Here is a 27,724-nt window from a genome sequence, read left to right as displayed (position 1 = left end):
TATGTATGCATGGGAAAACCCATCAAATACACCCCTATAGTCTTCCTGGCTCTGTTATTTAGCAGCATGAAAAGAAAAATAAATAAAACAGTTCAAAACCCAAAGGTGAATTCTGTGCGGCGGGTGCCTTGGGGAATGTTCCTTCCGGAGTCCATCGTCCGTACTGAAAGTGCTGTGCTCTACCGATCCTTCATTTTTTAGGGTTCATTTGGATTAGTGTTTTGTTTTGTTTTGTTTTCTGTCCAGGCGAGAAATCAGGCTCCAGAAACAGGGCTCTTCCCCCTTCTTTTCCGCTGCTCACCGTCTCGGTTTTTCACATCTGCCAGAGAGGAGAGGGAAGGAAAAAAAGAGAGGAGGAGTTAATGTTTGAGTTGGGAGTGCAAGCAGGACAGGGAAGGGAAGGAAGGGAGGTGGCTAATGTGTTTAAGAGCACATGGTGTTAAGACATGGCATGACGTCACTGGTGGGGTGAAGTGCTGTGCAGATGGGGCAAAACAGCTGAGAATCAGAACCCGTGAAGGGAGTCAATGAATTCTACTCCCCCAGGCTCACCTAGACGGGAGATAGGGGCGGTGGGGGAGCATACTGGTACAGGGGTAAATTTAGGAGCAGAATCAGAGGCTTTGTCACAGATGAGCCAAGTGTCTGTTCGCACGCTCTCACACCATGCACACATAGATAGACACAGACACACAGAAAAACAAGGCTAAGCCAGGCATGCAGAAAGACACACTTCCTCAGCTCTCCACCTAGCCTGATGTTTGGCTCGGAAGCAGTGCAGACAACAAGGCCTCATGCAGGCAAGAAAGTGAAAAGAAAGCGCCTCTCATTCCACTAACTGCCATGAGCAGGGGTTAGCACCAGAGAACAGCAGCAGCAGTAGCCTGAAGAAGCAGCAGAAGGAATGAGAATTTGCCCTCCCCTGAAGGGCCCAATTCTAATTCAACTAGAAAGAGTATGAAGATCTCTTAGCTTAACCAGCTTTTTATCTGGAAACAGATAAGCTACCCACTCCTATGACTCCTTCCTATCTTTCTGGCCAACACACCAGCTCTGGAAATCTCCCTTAGTGCCAATTACCCCACCACAGAGAGGGACTAGTAAGAGAAAATAGTAAACTCTTTCTGCAGTCATGACTTCTTTGGGGTACTGTTTGTTTCTTTCTTTGTATTCATGACTATTTCTCACCCTTCAAACTCTGTAGGGTAACTTCCAGTTATTCTGGGGTTTGGGAATAGGAGCAGAGGGAAAAGGCCAGAGTTAGGTCTGGTCTCACACTTCAGGGGTTATGCTCTCTGGGAGAAGTTTAACTCCAGAAGCTGCGCTATTCTCGCCTCTCCATCAATTACTTTCCCACTGAAATTACAGCACCTCAGAAAATTCCTCTGTATACAGAGCAGTTTCCACCACACTGGCAGTGCCAGCGCCTCTCTAGTTTGGGCACAAAACACTTTCACACCTCAAGAAAGCCCTTGCTACTTGTAGCAGCCTTAGTCACCAGCCAATTCCAGGCAGGCAAATAAACAGAGGCAAACGGACGTCTCCTCTTTCAGGAGGAGGTCCTCCTAGCCACAGAGGACCCTGGATCTCTCTCCCTTATTGTCTCCTATCCAGCCACTGCAACTGCAGTACTATCTTGACAGGAGGGATTTCCTAGATCTCTGTGAAAGGGACCTGAGCTCAGAGTCACAATCAAAGGCTCATTAGTAACCCTGTTTCTATGTCTCTCTCTGGAGAGGTAGGATGATCCCACACGAGAGGTGCACATGCAGCTGGTGCGAGTCAAGAGAATCCACTGAGTTAACCAAAGCGTTCAGGTGAGAACCAGGAATCAGTTTCTGCACACGTCTATGCCACAGATGGTGCGTGACAGAGAGCACTCAGATGGCACGTGCACAGCATGGATCTCTGAACAAACACTAAATACACAGTGTCTTTGCGTCTCACACCTGAAATACAGACCTCTGCCAGCCTTCACCTAGAGACAGACTTAATCCTGCTGTATTCCATGTCACAGCCCTGAGTGCAGTCCCTCAAACCCCAACTTTGGCCGAGACATGGACAGGGAACTGTGAGCACAGCGCAAGATGACAGGATGCTCTCCCTGGCTTTTAAGAACAAAGGCAAAGGAGAATGTGGGGACAACCTTGAGGGAGGCTCCTGGCCTGGCTTCTCTCACTCTGCACACAGCAGAGCGTCCACAAGCTGCATAAAAAGGGCTTGGAAGCCAGGGGTGGTCAAACCCGAGTCAGCTAAGGATTTGTCTTTGTCCAACAGTATGCTGAGAGTTGCATACAGATAATGTACAGAGGGCTACAGACCCTCCCCCTGGCTACCTCAGCAACATGAACTCTGTTATCTTGTTTTACGGGAAAGGATACCGTAGATACAAACACCCTGTCTCTGTGAGCCGTCCCGTCCAAGTCCTGACAGTGCATCTGAAACACACAGTCGCCCTTTGACACAGGGAAACTCTGTCCTCATCTCAGTCAGCCCCTCTGCCCTCTGGCCCACGTAGGACAGGGAAAAGAAGTAACCATATAGCACTGGTGCCAGAAGTCAGCAGGAAGCAAGCTCCCCCCTCTTTCTCTTTCTCCCTCTTTCTCTTTGTGTGTTTCTCTTTCATCCTTCAGGACACAAACCTGCAAGTGCGCTCGTTTAACTCAAGCTGCCTCGACTTGCAACGTGAGTCTGTGAATTTGCAGGAACATTTACAGGTCTGGGGATCTTGTACAAACAAGTGCTTTCTCCTCTCTGAGCAAGGCTCACAGTGACTGCAAAAAGGCAAAAGGAAAGATGTCTAAGCTACAGCGCTTCAGCAGAAAGAAAATACACATGCAACACCCTAAACATCAAAGCAATCCCCTTGCCCCCTCCCACAGCCCCCATGCTGCCCACCGGAGCGTTGCGGGCTGATGGATTTTCCAGCAGCACCCCAGCAGCCCCAGGACAGCACCCCCTTGCATTAGCGTAAAGAGAAAGAAAACAGGCTCTCTGCACAGTATTCACAAATGCTGCATTGGATCCATCGGCACAGGCCAGAGGGAAGAAGAAGGGGAAAGCAAGGATGGGAAGGTGAGAAGTCCCAGCCAGCTGTTGATGTATCAATGAAAGGAGTTCTCTGAAGTGGGCTATTCGAGTAGAAGGAGGCCAGTGGCTAAATGAGTTAAATACCCTCCCCTGGAAAGCAGCTGGGCTCCAGCATCATGTGCTTACCCCTGCAGCCTGCACTGCCCCCCTTTCTCTAAGCCCCATCCCAACCTTGCCACCTAGAAGTCTCCTATGGAGGGGCCGTGAATTTACAATGCAGAATTCTGTGAACCACCATGAGAGAGGCAGAGCAAAAGAGACAGAGAGAGAGACAGGGAGAGAGAAGCCACCAAATCCAGCAGAGAAAGAAAGAAAAAGAGAGAGAGACCCCTGCCCAGTTCCCCAGCACCCCCTCTCCGACTCCCCACCATCCCACCTCTCCTCTCCATCTGTGACTCCACCAGACACGCACACGCACGCACACATATGCACGGCAGAACCAGCCTGCCTGTCACCAGTTGTCCCAGCAGTGAGGGCACAAGGCGAGTCGGGGAAAGCGGACGACAGAGTTGCAACCAGAAAGCATGAAAAAGAGGTGCAGGGTGCTCGCCCACCCACCCGCGTTCTCGTGCCTTGGGAAAATGGTCGCCACTGATGATTAGAGAGCCAAGCAAGCTAAAGCCGCCTTCCCTGTGATAACCTTAGTGCCAGAGCGGTGCCACCACCAGCGCTGCCCCCGCAGCATCTGCAGCCCACCAGTGACTGGGAGGGGAGGGTGAGATTTGAGTGAGCGGCAAGCAGGCGGTTTGGTTTGGGGAGAGGGAGGGAAGAGAGTCTACAAGCAGAGGACACAAACGTACAAGCTGAGTGGTTTGTACCGGCCTTTCTTGCGCTTTCTCTTTTGACCCTTCCCCTTTCCTCGCTTTGATTTTCTGGAAGAAAAACAAAAAAAAAAAAAAAAAGAGAAAGAGAGAGAGAAGGAAAGAAAGGGAAAGAGAGAGAAAACGGAAGAAAACGCAAGGAAGAAGAGGAAAAAAAATACAGCCATGTGCCTTGCTGGGAGGGGGGAAGCACATGAGGCAGGACTGGAGGGCAAGTCCAGGGGCCGAAGCACAGATCTCCACCTCGCACACACATTCATCAGCCCTCCTGTGCTCCTGCCAGCACCGCAGCCAGCCAGCCCGCAGCCGAGGCGACGCCAGGGGACTCGGCAGAGACCACCTCCAGCAGGGCTACGCCAGTGGGGACCCATCCGCCGGACCCTAAGAGGGGCACCTGCCCCCTCCAGAGAGGGGACGTGGGACAGGGGGAGGGGGTGAGGAGGAAGGAACAGAAAGCTTCGTGAAAGCATCACGCAACCGCAGTGAGTGCAGACAACCATTCCAGGCGATAGACGCGGGCGCACGCTGGCTGACAAGAGGCGACCTGAGTGGAGGGACTCTTCCCAGGAAAAAAGGGAACTGCTCTGACCTGACGCACCGCCCGGCGCTGGGCCTGGGAGGGGGCAGCCGAGCTCCAGAAGCTCTGCTGCAGGGCTGGTGGTAATCCTGCTCCAGGTGAAGAGGGTCTGGCCTCAGCACCCCGCAGACACAGGGAGAGACCTGGTCTACGCAGCAGTGCCGTGTGGGAGAGGGCTGACTAGCCCAAAGGCTCTGCTCACCCACCCCACCTCCTGCCTGTGGTTCAGAGGGCTCCAGGAGACCTCACTGGATGTCTGCTAACATCCCCTCTGGCAGTCTCCCTTCTGAGTATGGAAGGGGAAAGAGGGAGGTCTCACCTAGTTATGACACCCAGGAGATAGCCAGCAAGCAGCTTTCAGATCTTCCCTCCTTTTCCTCCCTCCCCTCACCTTCCCCATGGATCTGCCAGACAGACAAGCAGATGGAGGAGCCAAAGCAGTGACTCCATTCTGAAAAATTCACCAGTTGCTCCTGACTCTTGGGCAGGAGCTGGGACAGGAAGGGGCTGGGACATGCAGGCCTGGACACTAACCGTGGATCCCTACAGGCCAGTGCCAGCACAGGGAGGCAGGGAGGGAGGGAGGCTGGAGCCTGCGCTGCTCCTTGAGCCACGTTAGCACAGGACTAGGAAGGGAGAGACATGCAAGGAGAAGACCCTAGGCAAAGCACCAGGGCTTGTCAGGCAAGCGAGCCCCAGCACTGTGGCAGTTCAGCAAAGGCTCCCTCATTCCCTGGCACAGCCCACCTCTGGAGGGAGCTGTCGAGGGGACGTGGGGGACAGAAGGGAAAGCACCATAGGTGTCTCTTAGGCCCTGTTCAAGTCGTCTCACTGGAACGAGTGTCAGAGCACCAGCTCTCGCTCCCAGCCTCTGCCCTACATGTCAGGAGTCACGGGGAGGCGGTGAGGGGAGGAAAATCGACCTGAAGGGAGGAGAGGGGCACCAATATAACAGTACTTTCAATCCAGCACAAATCAAAGCACACCAATCTCTCCCATCCCTTCCCTTCCGTCCCCCGGGAGTGCAGAACCAGCAAACCAGCAAAGAGCAGGCAAGGTGCTGTTAGAAGAGAAAAGGGAATGCAACGCAGTCCGGGCTGGCTGCTTCACCCACACCCCATCCTCACCATAGTTCACACAGACCCAACTCTCGCACACCTTCAAACCACAGAGCCACGCAGACCAACCATCCCCAACACGGCCCTGCACAGAGAGAAGTGTCGGCTGCACGCAGCCCGATGCAGCCAGGAGCAGATTTCCAGGGGAAGAAGGAGAGGCTGGAAGGCAGCTAGAAATATACAACCACCAGGAGAGGGGTGAAAGTAGTTCTCTCACTCTCCCACTTGCTCTCTCTCTCTCTGTTTCAGCCTCATCTCCCAGTATTCACTCCCTTCGTCTCCGACTCCGCAGCTCTAAAGGGCAGAGTCACTATCCCAGCCATGCACAGTCCAGCTGACCCTCTCACCCAGAGAGGTCATTCTTTTTTTTCAATGTTGTTCCACATTTTGTGATGGTCCCTGCAACTACTGCAGGGCAAGAGCTTATTTCTCTACATTCCACAACCTTTTTACTTTGGGGAGGAAGGAAAGAGAAAGTCGTGCCTTAACCTCCTTCAGGTCACCAGAGCAAATCCATCAGATTGAAAAAAAATCTCATGAAAGCCTCCACCAAGACCCGGATAGGACATCCACTTCCCTTTTTACACCCTCCCAGGCCCCCACCCAACCAAAACCAGCATCACATCCTGCATGGCATCAGTCCTGCCTCCATCAGGCCTCTATTGCCACCTCTCCCTGTAGCCAGCTGAGTTCCTACCCAAGCTGCTGTGAAAGAAGCCAGCAAGTACTCACTCAAGCAGCAAGAAAAAAATTAATAATAAAGAAAGGCAGCAATTTGCAGTAACCAGAAACACCCCAGGAAGAGGGAAGGGAGAATGGGGGCTGCACCTTGAATCCATTCTGGTAGGACACACACGACGGGACTTCCCTGACTCGGGATAAAGCATTAGGAATGACTGCCATGGCTGTGGGTCATGCAAGCTCCAGGTGTGGGGTATGAAGGAAGGACCATCAGATCTGGGTTTCTGTGCCCACCTGGAACGGATTCAGAGTGTCGCCCCATGCACTACCATATGCCATTTCCAAAAACACCTTCTCAAAGTGAGTATCTCCAATCAAAGAAAAGGGCAAGGGGCAGTGGGGAAAGAAAACGCCAACCAACCACCAAAAGAGAAAGGAGGAAAGGCTCGTCACTTACTTTTCTTGTTTGTTTTTGACATCTTTCTTTGGTCTGTGGGGGAAGAGAGAACGAAGGTCTCATTAGAAGGGAGCTTGCCACATACACTTCGAGTATTATCCCCAGTTCCCGCCAAGTCCAGGGATGGACATGTACAGCTGGCATTGCAGGATGCCCATGGCACACGTTAAGTGGTCCTTCTCAAAGTGTTTGTCTCCTGTTGCACCTCGCTGGCAGCCAGTGCCAAAAGACCCCAGGCTGCAGGCTAACATTGTCCACCTGTGATATCTAGAGATGGAGGAGCCTCGCCAGCAAAGGACTTCTTTTCCCAGCTCAGCCATCCCACTGCAAACCAACTGAGGAGACTGTAGAAGCCTCTGGACAACAGTTCCAACCCAATGGCAGAAATAAAGGAAAGGCTCAGAATAAGTTTATTGCAAGAGGAACCAGTGCTGCTCCATTCTCACCTGCAGTCACATTTACTGTGCTGTAAGAAGCTCATGTGCGCTATGTGCTGACTCTGATGGGGTTTAATTCTCATGATCTGGAACAAAAGAAACAGAGAGGGTCACTGCCCATTCACTATTTATACTCACAGCTCCAAATCAGCCCTCTGCGTGGCAAAGCATTTGCACCCCAGGTGCTCCTGGGAAAAGCATGGCAGAGTTTGAGCTGGCTTTGAGGCCCCATTCTCCCAGTCAGGGAAGGCCTTTGATCACAAGCAAGTGGCAACACTAGGCTCGTGCCAAAGCTCTGTTTGCTCATGCATGCAAGGTGCCAGCACTGGTGGACTGCCTTGGAGACAGGCATGGGAGAGGGTGTAACACCGTGGCAAGGTTCCCACTGAGCCGTCCCTGGTTGATGCTGAAGAGAGATAACGGAGCATCCAGCCTGCCCTCACACAGAGGCATGTTTCAGTCTAATGCAAAGGCCCAAAGCAAAAGCTCCATATCCAACTCCTTTTCCCTAAGCCGCCGCTCCTTCCCAGATGACATCTCACTTTCTCCATGACTCGACACACAAAATAAGTCTGGTGCTCTGTGCTTAAAACTGCCCTGCAGAACCAGACATCACCCATCCCCCAGCCCCAGGTGCCTCCAGGGAAGTTATACTGGAAGCTATGCATGTACTGTCACAGTCTCTCAATCCAGAACCTGACTGGACCACTAGCTCTAGCACTGGCACAAGAGATCTGCCCAAGTGCCTCTGACTTTTAGACATGCAAGCATACCAGCCAAAAACCATAATTCAGCAAGGAATGGTAGGAAGAAAACCAGCCTTAGCTACATCATGCTAGTAGGCTCTGGCCCAGGCTGGAGCCTGCAAGTGGAAAAGCAGTACGGGCAACCATGGAAGGGCACAGATTGGTTCTCCGCTGAAGTTCAAACACAGCTTAAATGACAGGTAAAAAGCTTGGTGGTAATCAGTCCTGTATGTCTCTCATCCATATCAAAAAGGGATGGCAATATTTACAGCGGTCATTCAAGAGGCTGAGAGACAAAAGTAGGTGAGGGATCTACAAGCTATGGGTAATGGGCACCAGCATCATTGTGGATACAAGCTGGGAACCAGGCTGGCAGACAAGGGCAGTGAGGAACCTCTCTAAAACCAAGTTTGTATCTTCCCAGTGTGCCCAGCTTTTGCTATCACAGCTATCTCTGTTTCTTCCAAGGAATGAATTCAGTAGCCTCCAAACAAAGGAGGAGGATGCCCAGAGGCAGAAAGGCTTCTCCACTTGACACTGAAGCAGTGTGTTTCTTAGAGCCCCTTTCCACCCCTGCTGTGCCAACGTAGCTAATGACCCAAATCCCCGGCTGTGTCGGTTAAAGCTGACCTCACGCACCCTGCCCTCCGGGAGAGAGTACTGACAGGCTTTCCCCTTTTGCACTACTCAGCTGCCTTCAGAGCAACAGCTGTGTGGACCAAACGCAGCGCTAAGGTGGAGCAAGGGCCTAAGGAGCATCTTCTTTGGGGCCTCAGAAATAACATCATCAGAAATGCTCCTTTGCATTCTCTAAGCACGAAGCGCTCCTTTCCAGGAATTCTCCTTTGCATGCTCCTAGCGACTGCATTTGGCACTACCAAGGTCAGTATTCTCTTAGCCTTAAACAGAGATGGGCAACTCATCTTTTAACCCTGCACAGTGCAACACTGGGCACAAGGGTCAGGAGAGAGGTGAGCCCTCCTGATCTGACAATCTCTGGTTCCCTGGAGTAGGCTGCCCATCCTCTGAAATAGTTGGGAGCTGGGATTTGGAGTGGCTATGACAGTTGACTTGCTTCCTCCACCCAAGCACACCAGCTTGCAAGCTGGGCCCTCACCTCCATCGTGACGTTGTACACATCCACAGGGACACATTCTAGGCCCTCATCGCCGCAGCAACCCGCACATCTCATCAGAGGCACACAGGATGGCTTGAATATGTACTCCACCTCATCAGGGTACTCCTGGAAAATGTCCACCAGGGTCTCAATTGTCCTGCAGAAGCTGCGCTCGTAGACTTCCAGGAATTTGATAACTAAAAGGAGGAATGGAGGGAATAAGTTAATGCAAACTTAGCTCAAGAATGCCTAGTGCTTCGCCCCTTAAAAGAAACCAAACAGTTGCAACACATCTACCCTGTGTTCTTCACTAACAGTCTTGCAAGCCTTAATCCTTTGTCTCTGCCCTACACACACACGCACACACACACAAATACGTGAGGAAGAGAAAGAGACAATCTCTTCCTACCGCTGCTTCAGGGCAGAGGCAAGATAGACAACACAGCCTCTCTATTTGATTCCCTGGCACCACGATGGATCCCACAGGTGCTTCCTCCCCAAACCCCTTCCCCACTATCCCCCGTACTCTTGGATATGCTGCCACCAAGCATATTAGTTCAGCCAAAAAGCACTTGAGGCTGCTGCAGATGATCTGCACTCTGGATTAAGGCCCTTCACCAGTTTGCCTTTTACCCCCTTTCAAAACAGCCAGTGGATGCCCCAATGGGTTTTAGAAGGCAAGGGGATAAGCCAGAAGCATCCTTTCTACAGACCTTGGTACAGAGACACTTCCGAGAATGAGCAGAGGGTTCTGAACCATGCATCCACATATCTTCACTCTTCCCATCAGCTACCTCTTGCCCATACAAAACATCCGCCTCAACAGGCCACCTCAGAACCACAACACAGTCACAGCCTCTATGTCTCCACACTGACCACCTTCCCAGACCAAGGAATCAAGCCACCCACTGAAAGATTCAAAGCAAGCCCACGGCACCCCCAGGACTGTATACTTGGCTACTGAACCACAAAGAGGCAGTGTGGGAGGGGGAACAGGGTGGATCTGCCATTATCCCCTGCCTTCCCTCCGAATGGAGCAAACACTAACTGCTTGCGATCTGCATGGATTTCACAAGTGTTTCTCAATGTTTCCCAGCCTCTTGCCAAAGCTTCGTTTTGCTGCTTGGTCAAGGGTTGGAAAGATTTAAAGAGATGAGAGATAGGATAGATAAGTACACACGCACAAAACCCAGCTGCCAGCACAGTTCTGCAAACACTGAGTACCTGGAGCCCTCCAAGCCTCCTAGCTCTACCAACATGCAGGCAAAGGAGAACGTCTCAAATGGAGCAGAGGATAAGAATACACACAAAGAGATAGTACCTGCCCCATGCTGTTATGCACTATAATGATCCACCTGTACAGTATGCAGAGTCCTACAGCACCAAGGTTGATAACTCTAAGTGATAAGCACAAACTGCTTGCATCATGGAAAAAAAATGGTCTCCAGTAAGTGTTTCTAAAGTGCCCTGAACTTGTGACAAACTGGCATAAAGGTTACTTTGCCACAAAAATGCAAAAGCTGCAGGGCTTGGAGCTCACAGCCCGCAGTTAATTGTTGAAAGTTAATTCTAGGTCATGCAGAGCTGACAGTGCCACAGTCCTGAGAGTGGGTACAAGAGGGGAGGAGCTTCCATCCAGGGAGTTTGAAGTGTCAGAGAGCGTGAGCAGCTATTAAAAGAGAAAGTGGCTTGTGAAAGGGAAATGTAGCCTGGCAGGCATGGACTGCTTGTTGGTACTCCTTGTCTAGAAGACAGCATGTTTCTGTTCCTTGTCCCTTCCCTTCCTCTTCCCTCCTTCCCCAACTGCAGTGTGCCTCCTGTCTGTTCTCCTATCTCATCTGCAGCTATCTCCTTCTTCCCATTTCCCTTCAGATTGACCCTAGTCACCGCCTATGTTCCAACAAGTTGAACAATTTAATTTGCAGGAAATTCTGCAGGCACAATGACAGACACTGAACTGCACTGTTGATTATTCACACTGTGCCAGCAGAAAGGACCTGGGAACTCTGGCGGTAAAGGCACAGCTCTGGATAAAAACATTAAGGGTAGGAGGGAGGGAAGAAAAGAGGGAGGGAAAGTGGCAGTTACCTGTGCAGATCAAATGCTGCTCACCACAGCAATCTGGGGCATAAAGAGGCAGAAACCAAAACAGAGCAGAAAATTGAATTGAAACTGACTTACATCTGCTACGCTTTCTAAATGTTTGCACTGCACAAGCAGCTGGATTACAGCAGAGAATCTGGACTACAGATTGGCCACAGAACAGCACATTCAATTTATTTTGCAGAGCCTTTACTTTCGTGGCTGCACCCTGATGACTATACTTAAGATCTGGGAGGATCTGAGACAGGACCAAATCCTTCCCATAAAGAATCCGGGAGTTTTTGCCTTTACTTTAACATATGATGATTTTCCAAAGTCTGAATCAGCCTCTGAAAAAGAAAAGGGGAATCCTTCTCCAGCTGCCAGTCAGAACAACCGCCACGAAAGGCACGTTGCCTTAATTTTGCTGGACACAGAACATTCACACAGAGACGGTTCAACGCTCCATAGTCCATTTGCACAGTTAGCACCCAAACCGGAGCGCATGACTGAGGTACAGTCATCCTCACAGCAAAGCCCTGCCCCTGCTACCATACGTACACTTACTCCTATGTACCAGGAGTCATATTCCACACTTTGCTGGGCTGATTCAGTCTGTGCTTCCTTTCCATTGGTTGTGTCAGGGACGGAAGAAGGTCTGTCTTTCATGGGGAAACATAGGAAGGTCACTGAAGGACTAACACCACTTGGCCTGCTCCCTTCCTGCAATTTGGGCTTCAGCCCACGTTAAAAGTTAATCTTACATTTAACCTACACCCCTACTCTGCAAAACACCTCCAGATTTGAGTCAGAGGTTCTTCTTTATGAATGGAGGTGGAAGTAAGGTTAAAATTCAGTCGGGGCCCACATTAACTCTTCAGGGCAGATATAGTCACAGCAGGCAGGATTAAGTCCAAATTTGGAGCAGTCAAGTGGGAACACGCTAGACTAGAAAACAAGCAAGTCTATGATCATTTTGACTCCCTCTCCGTCAATGGCTTAGCAGCAATACAGACACACTGTTCTTTTAAAAATAAAAGTGCGGCCACAAGTGCCGGTGGTTTCCTTTATTTATACCAGAAAATCTTTTCTCGTGGAACAAACAAAGAGTGTTTGTCTGACTCCTCTACAACTTCCCATGCCACAAAACATGTGGAAAGCTCTCTTGAGCACAAAAGGGTAGGGGCTGAAGCTAAAATTACAGTCTCCAACCAGAGTAAGTCCATTCTAACTAAAAACCTGTCACAGCTCAACGTCTCAGAGCAAGCACAAAACAGCCAAAGACACAAAATCACCTTTCACCCCAACCCCAAAGACCCCAAGAGCTTCACTGGAAGGAACTGCAGGACTGTTCTTGTGGAACAGAGGCACATCATCTTCTCCTCTTCACAGAGGAGAAACTGAGGAACTGAGAGAGGACCTTCAAGGTCATACAGAAGTAGAGCCAGAAAGTTAATGCCAAGAGTCCTGATTTCTAGCTCACAATATATCCGCATCACAGAACCAGAAATAGCACCAAGGCAATAGCACTGAAGTCTCACCACTCACATTGCCAGACCAACTTCTCCCGCAATCCCATCAGCCTTCTTGTGACAGGGAATTAAATTCTGTTTGATAATTTCCCTCCCCAGGAAGGTAGTCGGACACAACAAATGGCACAGATGAAGACACTAGCTCTTTTCTAGCAACAGCAGAAGACTGGTTACCAAAATAAGCCTCACAGCAGGCTCTATCTTGATCCCTGGGGAGTCACTGAACCTTCTTCTGTTGACTTCAGCAGGAGCAAGGGTCAAGCGCAACAGGAGGCAGCCCACCAGCAAATCAGAAATTTTGCCCATGGAAAATGGACACCTATCCCAAACACAGCCTGTCACAAACCTCCGGCAACACGCATGCAGTCTGTCATACCAATAAAGTTAAAGAAATTGAAATCAAGTGCGACAAAAAAAGTGCCAATCTGGGCCCACACTGCTAGGGCCCTCTGCTGACCTCCAGCTGGAATAACGTTGGAGGTCACAACCCGTGGGGACCCTGCAAGACCTTCACCGGAACCTGCCATGCAGGGAGTCTGTCTGCTCTGCTATGAAGGTATGGGGAAACCAGTCAGGATGGCCTTAAAGCAGTCGATGATCACCTCAGCCTGAAGGTTCCGAAGCCCACAGCCCTTCTACCCCACTTCTGAACTGAGGACTGCAGACAGAAAGTCAACATCCTGCAACGCACAGGGCTCCACCAGACAGGGCTCTGGCAGGAGGCATCTCTGACTGACCTGGGGGATGACTGCTCTTCTGGTCTACGTTTACTTGCACAAATCAACGAGGAAGAGGACATTGCCACAGCCTGGCCTTTGGGTAGCCAGGGAGACACAAAATCACAGCGGCTGCAGAGGCACCACCTGGTTTCCTCATCAAACAATGCTCTTGTCCGTACTGGACCACCAGCAACAAATTCAGTAGAACCTACGGGATCACAGTGCTGTCGCCTAAATATGCTAAGCCTGCTAGCTCAAACCAGAGCAAAAGGGTGTATGTTTCAAGGCTGGGTCTGTACAACGCTTAGCAATATCCTGACTAGGGGAGTACCCAGGACTGTCAGGAGGCACGGCTCTGGAAAATCACCCAGGGCTGCCCGTTTTTCCTTCTCCCCCACCGCCGAGACTTGCCGCCTGGGCGTCTGGGGAAAGCCGGGGCACTGCTTCGGCCATTGTTCGGGGATCAGCCCTGGCCACCCAGCCGGGCACGGCCAGCACCGCTGGGGAAGAGGCGGGCAGCGAAGACGACAAATCCCTTCCTACGGCACTGTGGCGAATTCCCAGCAAACTGCTCGCCGCTGCTCAGCTCTTTGTGCGCGCGCGCGCGTGCTGGGGGCTCTGTGTGTGTGTGTGTGTGTGTGTGTGTGTATATATATATATATATATGAGACTGTGTATGTGCACAAGCGCACGCACGCAGTTTTCCTCAAGAGTTGTGGGAAGCCAGCGGCAGGCTGGGCCGGCCCTCCTGCCCGCCCTGGCCCCGCGGCCGCCCTGGGGCCCGGCCCCGCGGCCACCATGGCCCCACGACCCCCCCTCTCCCCACCCCATCCCCCCAGGCCTGCAGCGGGGGCGCGGGGGACGGCGCGGCCGCCGCGAAGGGGTTAATGGCGGCGGCGCCTCCCGCCGGCAGCCCCCCGTTCCCGCCGCTCCCCGGGAGGTGGCGGTGTTGGCCGCCGGCGGCTCCCGGGGCTCGGGCCGCCTTCCCCCGAGCCACCGGCCGTCCCCACCCGCCGGGAAGCCGCCCAGCGCTTACCTTCGTTGGGTTTCCGCTCCCCATCCCCCAGGGCCGGAGCAGCCTTCGACAACTGCAAAGAGAACAGAAAATCAGTCACAACACGGAGCCGTTCCGCGGTCCCGGGGCGCGGGAGGGCTGCCGGGCCCGCCGCCCTGCCGGGCAGAAGGCGGAGGGAGGCCGCGGCAGGAGCGGGCGCCCCCCGAGGCGGAGCCGTTCCTCTCCAGCCCGCCTGGCGGGCAGAGGGACCTTTTGTTCCCCGCGTCCCCCGGGGAGCCGAGAGGGACACGGGCGACGCGGCGCAGCGAGCGGGACGGCCCCGGGCCGAGGGAAGGGGCAGGCGAGAGGGAAGCGGCCGGGCCTCCAGCGCGGCGGGCCCGAGAGAGGCCCCAAAGGCAGAAACGGGTCCCTCGAGAGGCAGTTTCAGCGATTATGGTCAAAAACCTGAGCAAACCTGGGCTCGGGGAAGAAAAATAACAGCCGCTGACATAACGGGCAGGGCTGGGCACCTCCATTTCCCCCCGTAAAGGAGAATCCGGCCAGGGAGCGGAGCGGGGAGGGCAGGGGAAGGGCGAAGGGCAGGCAGGCGCGAAAGGGCATCGCTCCCCCCTCCGTGTCACAGATGTCTGTCATGCAGTGGTGGTGGCCACCGAGGTGTCGGTGTCTGGCCGGATGTCAGGGCGATTAACTGTGACAGCACTGCTTCATGACGAAAGCCACCAAACCGCCCGGGTTTCTCTCCTCTCCTCTGGAAGGGAGGGCACTGCACACCCTCACCTAACGGGCCCAGTCTCCAGCCCCTGCGTGGCCCAGTGGCAGCACGGCTCCCGTCCCTGCGCTCCCTGCGGCTTCCCCGGGACAAAAACCAAAAGGCCCCAAGCTCTGTATTCACTCCTGCTGCCTTTTGGGACAAGGGGCATTTCCACACTGCTGACCCAGGCAGGAGTGGCGACAGGTAACCCTCCCCCAGACCGGGATGGAGAAGCATTACACTGCTTTACTAAGAAAGTCCTTTTAATTCCAGGTGAAACAAAAACTCCACTCTTCCTGCTCTGCGTGAGGGTTTTAGCTCTGACGTAACTTTCCAGCCAAGTCAGGTTTCCCCCTGCTGTTCTGAAGCAAAACCGAAAAATACCTGGCTTTCTTCACTTCTCCGAGATATGTTGCCACCTGTGTGACGCCATCCGCCCCAGAACCTGCTGCCTTTCAGCAGAGATCCAAAAAGAGCGTGGCAATACATACACACAAAATACTGTTTCATCAGCAATATGCTGCATTTAGGCTTAGAGAAAAGCCCTCTGATCTCGTAGCAGGAGACAGGACTGAATTGAGCAGGCGAAGTCCACCTCGAGCTCACAATGGGAATCTGCCACCTATGGTCTTCTAGGCAGCCCCATGCACAGGTCAGCACCACTGTCCAAGCAGCCCAAAGTGTCAGCTTTTAAAAGGAGGGGGAAAGAGAGCCGGCGAAGCCCTGGAAGCCCCTCTCAGCGACTCCTTTGTGTCTGTGTACAGTTCCCTTTGTCTAAGGTCCCCCTGACCGAACTCCTTGCTTCTCATTTCAACCAAAGTCTTTTTGTAGCTGGGCATAACTCAGCAGCCCAGACCTGAGCTACCCCATGCATGGATCTATTTCTTCTCCAGGGAGGAGAGGTCTGTGTGCTGAACCGCACTGCTGTGACGACAGTTTAAAAAGCAGGTTCCTAGAAACAGTCTCATTCCTGAAGTGTGAAGGTCACTGCAACAGCACAAACAAAATGGAGGCAGCGGAGGTTGCAGCGGCCTTCCAAAGCCATTCAGTGCCTGACAATCTATGGGTCAAAAGAAAACCGCATCAAGGGCAGAAAAGCCTCAATCTGTGTCGTAGCACAGGAAGAGGATCACGAGCCAAGTCCGTTTATCCAAGTCACAATGCCCCCAAGACCTTTCACAGAGGGATTTTTGGTTCACGGGCAGAATGACAGTGATGGACTGAGCAAAATTAGCTCGGAGACACCTCGAGGATCATTATACCCATTCTCTATGCGAGGCTGCCCAGTCGGCTGCCAAGCCCACCGCCTCCTCACGTGCAAGCACATGTGGTGCACAGGTGATGGAAAGCAGAAGCAAGCCACACACTTTCACTGCTTGCCTGTGCCTGGCCAGCACCTCGCCCTGCCCCTGAAGTACTGGGGCAGGAACCAGAACACTCCCAGTGCTCGCCTAGACCTGGGTTGCGATCTCACCCCAAGGACAGGGAAGGAGACCAGTACGGAGTCTGTAGAGCTTCTGAGCATTCCCAGGGGAGCTCTCAGTAGAAACCCGAGAGGTTTCCCAGAACTATCAGTAACACGCTCTCTGCTCACCATACCAAGAAACTTTTCTGCCCTTTCAGCAGTGCCTTCCACCTGTGGCTAGTGTCCTTAAAGCCCATCCACTAGAACAGCAGGCAACACAGGGGCTTGTCCCTCACTTTAAACCAGCCTGCCGCATATCGGACAGGGCAAGGGGGAACCAAAAGCGTTTCAAGGGACAAGCAGGCCCAGTGTGCCCTTCGGTGGGAGCCTGAAGGTCACACTCTCCTCTGCTGGCTTTTGGCATTACCCAACAGCTCTGTAACACAATTTCCTTCCAATAGATTTTCAACTTTTCATAGAGGTGTGGAAGCAACCCTGGGCTCGAGAGTGGGATAAATGACCCCAGGAACGGGACTGACCAAGGGGAAGCTCCTCTCTGTGCCCTTTGCGGGTCACAGCAAACGCAAGTCTTGCGGTGGAGTAAAACTCTCCCTAACAAACAAACCCACTCCATCTCATCTGCCTGCACCTTCCCTGTCCCCCTTCTCCCCTAGTCGCTGTCCAAAGCAAGCTACTCTCTGAAGGGAGAGAAAAGGTTAATCAAGTCATTCCTCTCTAACCATCACCCCCCTCACCACCACCACCACCAGCACTCTTTCTCTCCCTTCCCCTCCCCCTAATCTGTGCAGCCTCATTAAAAGAGCTTTGTAACTGTTTAGGACTGGAACAAACAATCCATCCACTTTGAGAGGGACTCTGGGACAGGAGTTAAGGCACTTTTCGTCTTAGGCGCTAGAAATTCTTCTCAGCGGTTTCTACTTAAGGGGGCGGGGGAGGAACGGGACTCATTGCACCCCTTCTCCATTGTACATGCAGACAGAGGTCAGTAATCCCCCAAGCTACCAGCACAGCCGAGGCACCTCTGACACGGAGCAGGACAAACAGGAGAGCGGATTTGGGGTTGCTCAGGAATCAGCGAGACCCTCTGAGATGTCAGCAGAGGCTTCCTTCTCCTCTGCTCCCAAAGGAGCGCTCCTCTTCCCAGCCTGTCCTCGGAGCACGGGCCCGGAGCGGCTCTGGGGAAGGTGACCCGCTGTGTCCCGGCTGCCTACAGGCTGGGGAAGCAGGTTCTGGTGGCTCCCCATCGTGGCCTGGCGCAGAGGCACACCAAAGGCAGGGAGCCTGGTGGGTGTGCGATCATTAGTAGTCTAGTCACAGGCTGGCTCTCCCTCCCTCCGTGTCTGATCACTCCCTGTTCCCTATGGCAATACAGCTGGTGTATCCAGGTCCCCCTGCAGTTCAGGGCAGGAAGGAAAGAGCTTGCAGACCCTCATCAGAGGTGACCTGCCACCAGGCTGCCGCCAAGACCTGAAGACAAAGGAAGACGAGGAATGAACCGACCCGTCTCCAGTTCTTCAGAAAAGGGGGGACTGGAAGGGGTTGCACAACAGTGCAACCTCTCTGACACTGTGGGGCGTGAGGACTGTGCACTGCAGCTCAGCACAGGCAAACAGCTGGGAGGGTGGCACTGCAAAACCACCTTTTCCTCCCTCTCCCGCACAGAAGGGCTATCTCCACCAGTGGAGGCAGACACCTGTGGCGTCAGGACCGCCCAGCCCCGACCGTGACACGATTTCCCACCGTCCCAGCCTTGCTGCAGGAGCGACCGTAAGAACTCCCTCAGTGAGGAGTCATCCCACTGCCACCTTCACCAGAGGAGCACCGCGATTCCTGCATCCCTCCTCCTTCGCCTTCAAAAAAGGACACACGCTGGACCCCGCTTTCCCAACTCAGCCCCTGCCAGGGCTTTTATTTAATGCTCTCCAACGTGCCTGGCTTGCTAGATAGGTTTTATTCAGCACGACAGCCAGATTAACAGTACAGATAAATATTATCATCAAAGCACAAAACCCTAGTCCCGGCGTGAAGAGTCATGCCTTCTGCCATGCCCAGAGTCATCGTCAAGCTGCCTACGTGAGATCTGCTGGTATTTCTAACGTTCCCATCACCGTGGTGCCCAGGCGACCAACGGACAAATAAGGACAGAACCGAAGGGCAGACCTCGCTGTTGATCTGCCTGAGCACTTATATGGCCCGCATCACCCAGCCACCCGAACATCTCGCAATCTCTCCTCTATCCATCCCCGCAACGTTTCCCCCAACCTCACTGACACCCCATTGCTTCTTCCCTACTTTTTTTCCCATCGTTATCCTCTTTCTTTTCTCTTCGGCACCATCCTCCTGCCTAAGAGAAAAGGCAGCACAAGCCTTTGAGGCGACTCCTGAGGACAGACAGACCTGGACTCTACCTGATCCGCCGTTTCCTCCTCTGGGGAAGAGGAAGGGGAGGGGAGAAAGAGCGAGGGGAGGGCTAAAGGGTATTATCACCAGACACGGATACAGAGTTGCCTAACCTATAGCCGGGGAACAGACGCTACTGGGTAAGTTTACTGAGAAGCTGGGAGGCGAAGAAACCCCCGGGTTAGGTGACGGTGGAAAAAGTCTTGCAGAGCGGAAAGAATTGTCCCACAAGCCAAACGTGGCAGGCAGGCAGCACGGAGCTGCTCTGTGCCACACTGGAGTGAGAGCTGCGCCTCGATTCCCATCGAGCACAGCCCAATGCGCGGCTGTCACTGGAGAAAGTGGAGATATAACAGGCTAGAAACAAAGCGTGCAGTGCCTGCATGACTTCAGTTACAGCTGAAATGGCTCCTAATTGGGGAGTTACCTTCCAGCATCGGTGCTGAACAAACAATGTGAATAAACTGATTAGTTTGCAAGCGACGTTTATTTTCACGATTGGGAGAGATGATCTAGCCCGCGTCCTCTGCAAGTGCCGAGGAGAAATGGCAGGAGAGAACTAACCTGTTATAGCCTTTAAAACGTAATCCATGCCCGCCTAGTGAACAGCCACTTTCACGTGGGCACTCTGTCTAAACCCCTTAATATCTCTTGGCAACACAGCCCTCTTGACTCCTTAGAAAACAGGCAGATTTATAGGACAGGTTTGCACAGAAAGCTGCCTTTCTTTTTTCTTACAAAAAAAGAAAAAGAAAAAAAAAGAGAGCAAAAAGGAAGAGTTGGTTTCTAATCTCTCAGGAACGACAATGAGGCAAAAGTAAAAGTGACCCAGGAGGAAGAGAAGAGAAAAATGTGCGGTTTTGTAATCTCGGTGCAGGAGATATGTATTTTGGAAAAAAAAAAAAATCAATCTGGAAGAAATTCAGGATCCATTTTGTCCTCTTTGATCTCTATTTGTTTTTCCAGCTAGGTATTTTGAACTCCACTCGGCGGCACAAACCCGAGCTGGGACCCAAGGCAAATACCGCCGAAACACCCTTTTGCAATGTCAGGAGACCCGAGGACGGGAGGCGAGGCTGATGCAAGAAGCCAGCGCGCTGCCTCCCTGCCCCGCGCCGCGCCGCGCAGCGCCCCGCCGACCGCGGCGCCCCGGCCCCGGCCACGGTCCCGCCGGGACCCCACGGCCCCGCCGCCGCGGGAACCCCACGCCGGGGGCGCGCAATCCGCGCACACGCGCGCGCACATTCCGCACGGCACTGCCGGCTGCTCCGGGGCCCTGCGAAGCGCCGGGCAGCGCTTTCCAACGACCCCCCCCCCCCCCCGCCCCCCCAGCTGCGGCACTGCACGCACACACACACACGTGCGTGCGCTGCGGGCACCCAGCCGGACCCGGTGCCAGCAGCTCGGTGGCACCGCACCAAGCAGGTGGGAGGCAAGGGGTAGGGAGAGGGCCCAAAAAAAAGATTAAAAAGGGGGGTGAAAAAAGTCTTTTCCGTCGCCCTCCCGCCCTCGTACGCGGGGCACAAAAGCCCCCGTCCCGCCGCCGCCCCCGTCGCTTACCTCCGCGCTCTGCAGATAGAGCAGCGCCGCCAGCCCCCAGTGGATCCAAGTGAGCAGAAAGTTCATGGTTGCCGGCGCACGCCGCGGAGCGGGGCCCGCCGCGCTCCGCCTCGCCGCCGCCGCCCCGCCGCCGCCGCCCCGCCGCGCTCTCGCCCGCGCCTCCTCCGTGCCCGCCGCCGCCGCCTCCTGGGGTGCCGCCGGCCGGGCGCTGCGAAGGGCTCCGAGGGAAGGGGGGTTCCTCTTCGGGGTCTCCGGTTTCACCGCTCCATAAGCCCGGCTCTCCGCCGGCCCCCGCTGCTGCTTTCGGTGGGCGCTCCGCCGGGCCGAGCGCAGGCTTCGCGGCCGCCCCGCCGCCGCCGCCCGGCCCCCGCCGCCGGGCAGTCCGAGCTCCACAGCGGCGCTCGTCTGCGGCCGCTCTCCGCGCGTCGGGGCAGGCAGGCACCCGCGCCGCGTTCGCTCGGTTTCTCGCACTAACGCCAAAGTTTGCCCGGAAAGTTTCAAAGCATCTCTTTTCCTGCGCCCCCTCTTCGCGGCTGCTGCCTCTGGCGGCTCCCCGAGCCGGGGTCGCCTCTCCGGGGGGAAGGGGCTGATCCTGCCGCCGCCGCTCGGCCCGACCCCTCTCCGCAAGTCGGGGTGGTGGTGGCGGAGGGGACGAACAGAGGGCTTTCCTCCTACCCTCTCTGTCTCTGTGTCTCTCCCACTCTCTCTGTCCACCGCTTAAAAAAAAAAAAAAATCAGAATATTAAAAAAAAAAAAAAAATCCAAACTGGCTAGAGAGGGAGGGAACTGGGGCGGGGGGGAGCCTCTGCAGGAAAGGGAGGGAAAAAAAAAAATCCCAGCGGATCAAAGTATAGGTGGGGAAAAAATAAATTAAACGAGAGGATAAAGCAAGGCGGCAAGCCAACAGCAGGTCCCGGTGCCCGGGGAGGGCTGCTCCCGCGGCGCGCTGTCCCCCGCCGGCACGGCGTGCGCTCCTCGCCCCCGGCGCGGCGGTAGCCCCGCTCCGCGCACTCCAGCGGCGGCTCCGCGCAGCGCCCGCTCCCCGCGCAGCGCCCGCCCCACCGCCCGCTCGCCGGCGCTCTGCAACTGCTCGGCGCGGCCGCGGGGAGAGACGCTCCGGCGAAGTCCCACCCTCCACGCTCCCCTCCCTCCCTTCTTCCCTCCCTCTTCTCCTTCCATCCTTGCCAGCGCTGAGCGAAAACGCCGGAGGTATAGGGGTGCTCGCCCCCTCCGCCGCCTTCCCTGCCCGCCCCGCTCGGGACCGCAGCCGCCCGCGGCTCGCACATTTCGCCGCCGACCTCCCTGCCCTGCCTTCTTCCCCGGCCGCCCCACGGGCCGCGCTTCCTCCACCCTTTCTGTCCTGCCGATGGATGCACGTTCCGGTCAAAATTCACCTTGCCCGTGGGAATTGCTCCAAAGTCCAACAGAGCCATTTGGGGGAAGGGGGCAACAGGGGACAAATTGCGATCACGGTTGTCATCCGTCCCCCTCAAGGCCTTCGCTTTTCAGATACAGTGATTTCTTAGCACCTATGTGCTAAAGGGGTGTGTGGGGGGGGTCACCCTCAGCTGGGTTTTATTTCTCTTTCTCCAGTGCCGACTCCCCTTGGCGCAGGGGGCCTGCCTGCCCTGGCTGAGCGGTGCCCCGGTGTGCGGAAGGGTGTCGTAGTGAAGAAGGGTGAAGATCTTGCCAGACAAACCCTACCCTGCTTTCTGGGAAGGTATTTGAAGGGCAAAAAGGCAGCTCCGTCTCACCGGCGTCAGCGCAGACATTCCCCAGCTGAGCTCCGTCCCTGGTGTCACAGGCAAAATTTCCCCCTATGGGATACATAGTAACAATATGCGTGTGTCAACATAGATAAATCTCTCTCCTGACACCGTCCTCCCAAGGACCTTGGGTGGCGGACGGAGTGGAAGCCCGGACTGGCAGATTCCTTCCTAGGGCTCACCATGGGCTGGGGAAAGGGGAAGGGGGAAAAGACACCGAAGAAAGAAAAGGCCATATTATCACTAGAAAGCAGGTATTCCAGTGCTGTGCCACGGACTCCTACCCATACAAGCGACGCGTTGGCTCTATAGAGGCACCTGCTGGCTGAGGGAAACACGAAACAACAACAAAAAAAATATAAATTTTTGCTTTCGGCAGATCTTAGACCTGCTCTTCCCTTTGTTTATTTTTTAAAGCTTTTGTGTCACCCTCTGGTGCAGTATGTCGGGGTGTCACCCAGGTCACACTGATCCCGAGGAAGGCTGGCAGATGAGTGACAGGTCGGTCTGAGCGAGGAGCGACTCCAGCTCCCGTCCAGCCCCTCCGTTGCCCTGGCCGGGGGGTCGCGCCCCGCACCCCTGGTGCCCACAGCCTTCCTTCTGGGTGAGGAAATAAATCCAGACCAGTCAAAAGCCTAGAAGAGAGTAAAATCTCTTTCCCCTCAGGGATCACCTTTCTGCAGAGGAGTGGTGGGTGTTGTTCAAACATTGCAAAAGAATCCCTTTTTCTTTGCTGTCTCCGTTTTTTTTTTTTTTAAACTAATTGTTGCAGAGGGTTTCTGAAGAAACACATATCCATCCAAAACAACCAGAGTTTCCTGTATTCAGAACACAATTGCCAAAAACATCCTCCAAGAGATAGGGACACTTCAGCCCCTCACCATGGGAAAAAGAGGGGATATTTTGCTAATTGAAGGTAAAGCCAAAATAAAACTCCCGGCGGCAGGAACTATTCCCGACTCTGTCACAGTTCACCGTGAGCAGCTCCCTTCTCATGCCAGGCCTCTGCACTTCAGATCTGCAGTGAGCAGATAGCTCACTCCATACTTTTTCCTCTTTATTTGGTAGAAGGTCCTAGGTGCCTTTTCCCCTCTCACTAGGTGAGCGTTTTATGAATGAACATTGCTCTAACGCAAATAACCTGTAATTTTAATGCTCTTCTGGATGGATAAAATCCCTCTGGCCACCGCACTGCTGAAAGTCTCACACAGAAATCTCACAGAAAAGATTAAATCAACGAGTGGCAAGGGGGAGCCTTTATCCCCTTAAAGCTACAACGTACTGTAAATAATGTACAGAACACAGCTTCTAAAATTACCGCTACAGGATTGCTCATCTCATCTTACGTTTCATCTGGATCCTGTGATCTTCCCACCTGCCAACATCCTGTTACCAGGAGAGCGGTGTATGTGAAGTTTGTGCAAATGGTCGTGTACTTGTCTGAATTCTGGTGCCAGCAAGGACATTCATGTGCCTTCCATGTTTAACGTTACACCATCATAAATACTGACCCTGGTATAGAATCCGCAGTGTTCGTGCTAAGCACCGCTCGCCGAAACAGCAAATCAGTGCATGTCCCAACTACTCTCCTTTATTAGCCTTGTTATCTTTCCCATGTCTATGTCTCCCGAGACAGAAAGAAAGATGGCATCAACAAGCAGGATTTTAAATATGGAATCACCTAAAAGCACGAGCTCAGTGTTTAGGCACTAAAGGGAAGACGCGTGATTTGCAAAGAGGCTGAGTGATGACTTATTTGGAGCTGTGAGACGCTGAGAACTTTTAAGAACCTGACCATAATTTAGGACTTCATCTTGCAGATTGAACTCAGTGGAAGCTTTGGCATTGACTTCAAAGGGCACAAGATCAAGCCCTTATTTAGGGGCTCAAAATACAAAATTAGGAGCCTAAATTTAGGCATCCATTTTTTAATACCTTGACCCATGTTAGTAATACCCTTGGTCTAATCCCTCTATTTGACCTGCAAAGAGAGGAATGTCAGTAACTCTTTGCCACCTCACCTAAAAGAACGTGTGATTGACAAGGGGGAAATGCAAGAAACGCATTCCCTGCACTTTGTTTATTTTTTCTCCTCTCTCAGATCCCCAAAATAAGAGCTGGAGCAATGTTAGTGGAGGAGCTCAGGCCCGCTTTGAAATTGGAATAGGAAACGTGAGAAATGTGGACGTTAAAAAACAAATGAAACAAAACAGTATTTTCTTAGAATTCTATCTTGTGAGCAAGTCTGGGGGGAATCTAGATTCGGATAATCTAAATTAGGAGAGAAGTCAGGGAAACAAAGAGTAATTTTAAACATTTTAGTGCCAGAGCTATTTCTTAACACACAGCTCACTCTCTGATTTCAAATATAGTCCCTCAGCGCTGAGCCTGGAGAACAGCATGAGGAAAATCGACGTCTTGATCCGGCCTTCCAGCAGACATGGAATAAAGGCCAGAATGGAGTGAGCCGTTGAGAGAAGCAGCCAGGTGAATGGCTCCTAAACGTCTTGAGGTATTTCAGGTGCCTCCTTCCCTGTAAGGAATCGCAGAGACACAAGATGCAATAACTCGGCTATGGCCGAGTTGGCTGCAGCGTGGTCACAAGGCAGTGAATCAATTAACCGCACGATCCGTGTTATTGTGATTATTTTTGTGTCAGCTGCACTAACAGGGAAGGGAGCAGCTGTAGGTATAACAAAAGGTTGCTCCTCTGAGATGCTTTGCCAACGCTCCCTCTGCTGTGGTATAAATAGAATACATGCAGCGGGCAAGGGCAGAGCTAGGCTTGTATTCGCAAGCATTAGAGATGCCCATGCACCACCCACTGGCAGTTTCACTTGCCTCTGTCACTCAGGAGCTTGTCCCAAGATCTTCAGCTCCTGGAAAGAGAGAAAAATGCTCAGGAATGCACAGCACCATCACTCACTCCGTCCTTCTGGGTTGATTTTGTACCCTGCGTGCTTCTCCCATAGTGAAAAATTAGAGCAGGTTATAAGGAGTTACTCCCCTTTCCTTACTCTCCATCGCTGTTTTCCTGTGTCTCACTGGATCTTTGTATGAACTTTTTGCAGTAAGCAGCAGAGGCAGTGACAAGCGAGTGGACGTAACAGGACAGGTTCTCAGCCATCAGCAGAATTGTTTTAATTCCTACAAAGAGATCAAGAGACTCAAACAGCTTTTTTCCTGAGGAAGCTACATGTAATGTCAGCCTAAGGGTACAGACATCTTGACCCTGACTTACATGTCCCCAGCTAATAGAGCCGGCAGGAATATGCACACACGATTATTGCGATAGTACACTTCACCTTACACTTACATCACAGTCCCCAGAGAAGCATCTGATGGGGCAGCCTTACGTATTAAATCATTTCCTGGAGGAGAGAATTCATTTGGGCTCATTTATTATAATTTCTCCTGGAGCTCGTATTTTACACTCTCAGCATAGGGAGTGGGTGTTATTCATGGCTATGGGTCTAAGAACCAAAGGATAATTTCAGAAAAGCTGTTCTGTTGTTTGAGGTTGATCACTTGATGTTTGTCCCAGGTGCAGGACACATGTTGCTTGCTGAAGGAGGTATGACTTGGCCTCAGATTTCAACATTTTGGTAACTACCAAACAAAAATAAAACTAAACTCAAGCATGCCTATCCCACCCCTGCAAATCAAGTGGCCGTTAACGATATTGACTTGAACAATAAATAAACCTATACAACAATCAAATCAGAATCACAACAATGACGCATTGAATGAACATAGTAACAGAGCGACACAGAAGTTGGACAGTCAGTCCCCTGCAAGGACAAGCAAATGGGACTTCAGTCCAGAGGAACCCATAAAGTGTCTGTTCTCTGTGCCATGGGCCACAAAGTCCTTCCTTCCAGCACCTTGCACTGCACTTCAGAGCTGTAGCAAAGGCCAAATACCATAAACGTAAAGTGCCACAGACAGAAAGAAGAGCGTAAAGCTCTCTCCAAGCCCTGGCAGTGGCAGGCTCTGGTTTGCACCAGTGCCCCACATGACTGTCAGAAGTTGTCAGCACCAAAGAGGAAGGTAGCAAATCTCAACTGGTGGTGTCTTTCTGATCGAGGAAAAACTCCCTCCCCCCATAGATCTGACAGTCGCATTAAATGCTGGGGACACAGGGAAAGGATCATGGATACACCTTGTCACAAATCATGTCTTTTCTCTGGCCGCTCATACACCAGTGCTCCCCTAGAAGGAAGAAGCTGCGGCACAAACTCAGAAGCCTCCTTCTCCTTCAAAAGCAGGAGAAATCCTTTGTACCTCCCTTCAGGAAGTGTGGGATTTTTGCCACATGGGCATGGTTCCAACAAGTGCTGACCCAACCACCGCTCAGGTCTTCTTGGTGAGACTTGAATGCCCCTCTGCAATGAAGGGGAGAGATTTGGGAGTCATAACTTCCTTAGGGTGAAAAGCTAGGGAGCAGCTACTGGCCAGCTATTTGTGTTCCCCCATTCAGAGGCGGGGTACCAGAGGGGCGTGAAATGTATATACATCAAAGCAACACCCCTGTGTCTTCCCCAGCAATTAGGGTCTGAGGTAGGGAACCTCCCCATCCCCTAACACTGCTTCCCCACAGATGACTCTAGATCTCCTTGCACCATTTCCTCCTCCCACTCTCTTTCCCACAAGTAACTCATGATCGTCCTAGACTCACCTCCATGAATGACCTGGGGATCGATCCCTTCAGGAAATCCTGCCCACTCAACCATGCAGGCTATAAACTCCAATCAAAGGATGCTCCAATCAAATCTACAACTGGATGCCAGTTAAATACTTCCATAATGAAACTAGATTATTATCTGATGTGCAAACCACAAACCATACATAAATTGTAAAGCTTCTGTATCAAGGTATATTATGTCTGGCTCAACAGTCCAAAAGCATGCAATTTTTTTTAAAATAATAGACTTCAACAAATTGTTTTGGATAAATGGAAATCTGATAACTCTTTTGAATCACAGTTTACATAAGATAGTATTTCAGTTTCGTCAGGACCTTAAGTAGAGCATATTGAATATGGCTCAGTGAGCAATTTCATGAGAGCACATTGGGTTGCTCAAAGCAGGGGAATTTTCTTAAATTCTTTCTGTCTCTGGACTTTACAGATGCCCAGACACCTTGGTGGCTATCTGCCCAGAGCCACACCTTTACACCCAAAAAAAAAAAGGCTAGGCAATACTCCAACTAATAAAAGATCAAAACAAGGGCAAATAGGCAGATAGGAAGTTCCTAAATTCTCCATCTCTCAGTCCCCTGGGCAGTACTTCTCAGCTCTGGAACTGAAATACAGCCCATACAAGATTTCTCGAGAACAGAATTTGAGAGAGCGCCTTCCTCATCCTTCGCCAAGCTAATCGGCCTCCTCCTTGTAATTATAATTTCCCAAATTCTTTTTTCCTCTCAGC

The 27,724-nt window shown here is 52.6% G+C and overlaps 1 protein-coding gene across 4 annotated transcripts; it reads right to left on the bottom strand.

The window, feature by feature from the left end:
• Positions 1 to 297: 297 nt before the first annotated feature.
• Positions 298 to 20,595, bottom strand: VEGFA (vascular endothelial growth factor A). 4 transcript variants are annotated; one of them, XM_086628280.1, is made up of 9 exons: positions 20,530 to 20,595; positions 14,414 to 14,465; positions 9,045 to 9,241; positions 7,191 to 7,267; positions 6,745 to 6,777; positions 6,435 to 6,581; positions 3,891 to 3,962; positions 2,643 to 2,774; positions 298 to 319 (listed from the first exon to the last, which is right to left on the bottom strand). In XM_086628280.1, the coding sequence occupies exons 1-9, from the start codon at positions 20,593 to 20,595 to the stop codon at positions 298 to 300; spliced, it is 798 nt and encodes a 265-aa protein (XP_086484406.1). The 4 variants fall into 4 exon arrangements, with proteins under 4 accessions (XP_086484406.1, XP_086484415.1, XP_086484425.1 ...); XM_086628289.1 differs by lacking the exon at positions 6,435 to 6,581; XM_086628299.1 differs by lacking the exons at positions 3,891 to 3,962; positions 6,435 to 6,581.
• Positions 20,596 to 27,724: the final 7,129 nt, after the last annotated feature.

This window comes from Tauraco erythrolophus, chromosome 2, assembly GCF_009769465.1.
Source record: "Tauraco erythrolophus isolate bTauEry1 chromosome 2, bTauEry1.pri, whole genome shotgun sequence".
In the NCBI taxonomy this organism is placed as follows: Eukaryota; Metazoa; Chordata; class Aves; order Musophagiformes; family Musophagidae; genus Tauraco; species Tauraco erythrolophus.
The sequence above is the reverse complement of the archived record's forward strand: the minus strand, read 5'-3'. Positions and strand labels throughout refer to the sequence as shown.

What these genes read in the sequence shown, in the direction of transcription:
- VEGFA (XM_086628280.1), bottom strand. Translation starts at nt 20,595, where the DNA reads ATGAACTTTCTGCTCACTTGGATCCACTGGGGGCTGGCGGCGCTGCTC. An exon ending in GGAGCGGAAACCCAACGAAG is followed by an intron (nt 9,242 to 14,413) that starts GTAAGCGCTGGG and finishes TCCTCCTTTTAG; the next exon opens with TTATCAAATTCCTGGAAGTC. An exon ending in CCTACCAGAATGGATTCAAG is followed by an intron (nt 3,963 to 6,434) that starts GTGCAGCCCCCA and finishes TTTTTCTTCCAG; the next exon opens with AAAATCAAAGCGAGGAAAGG.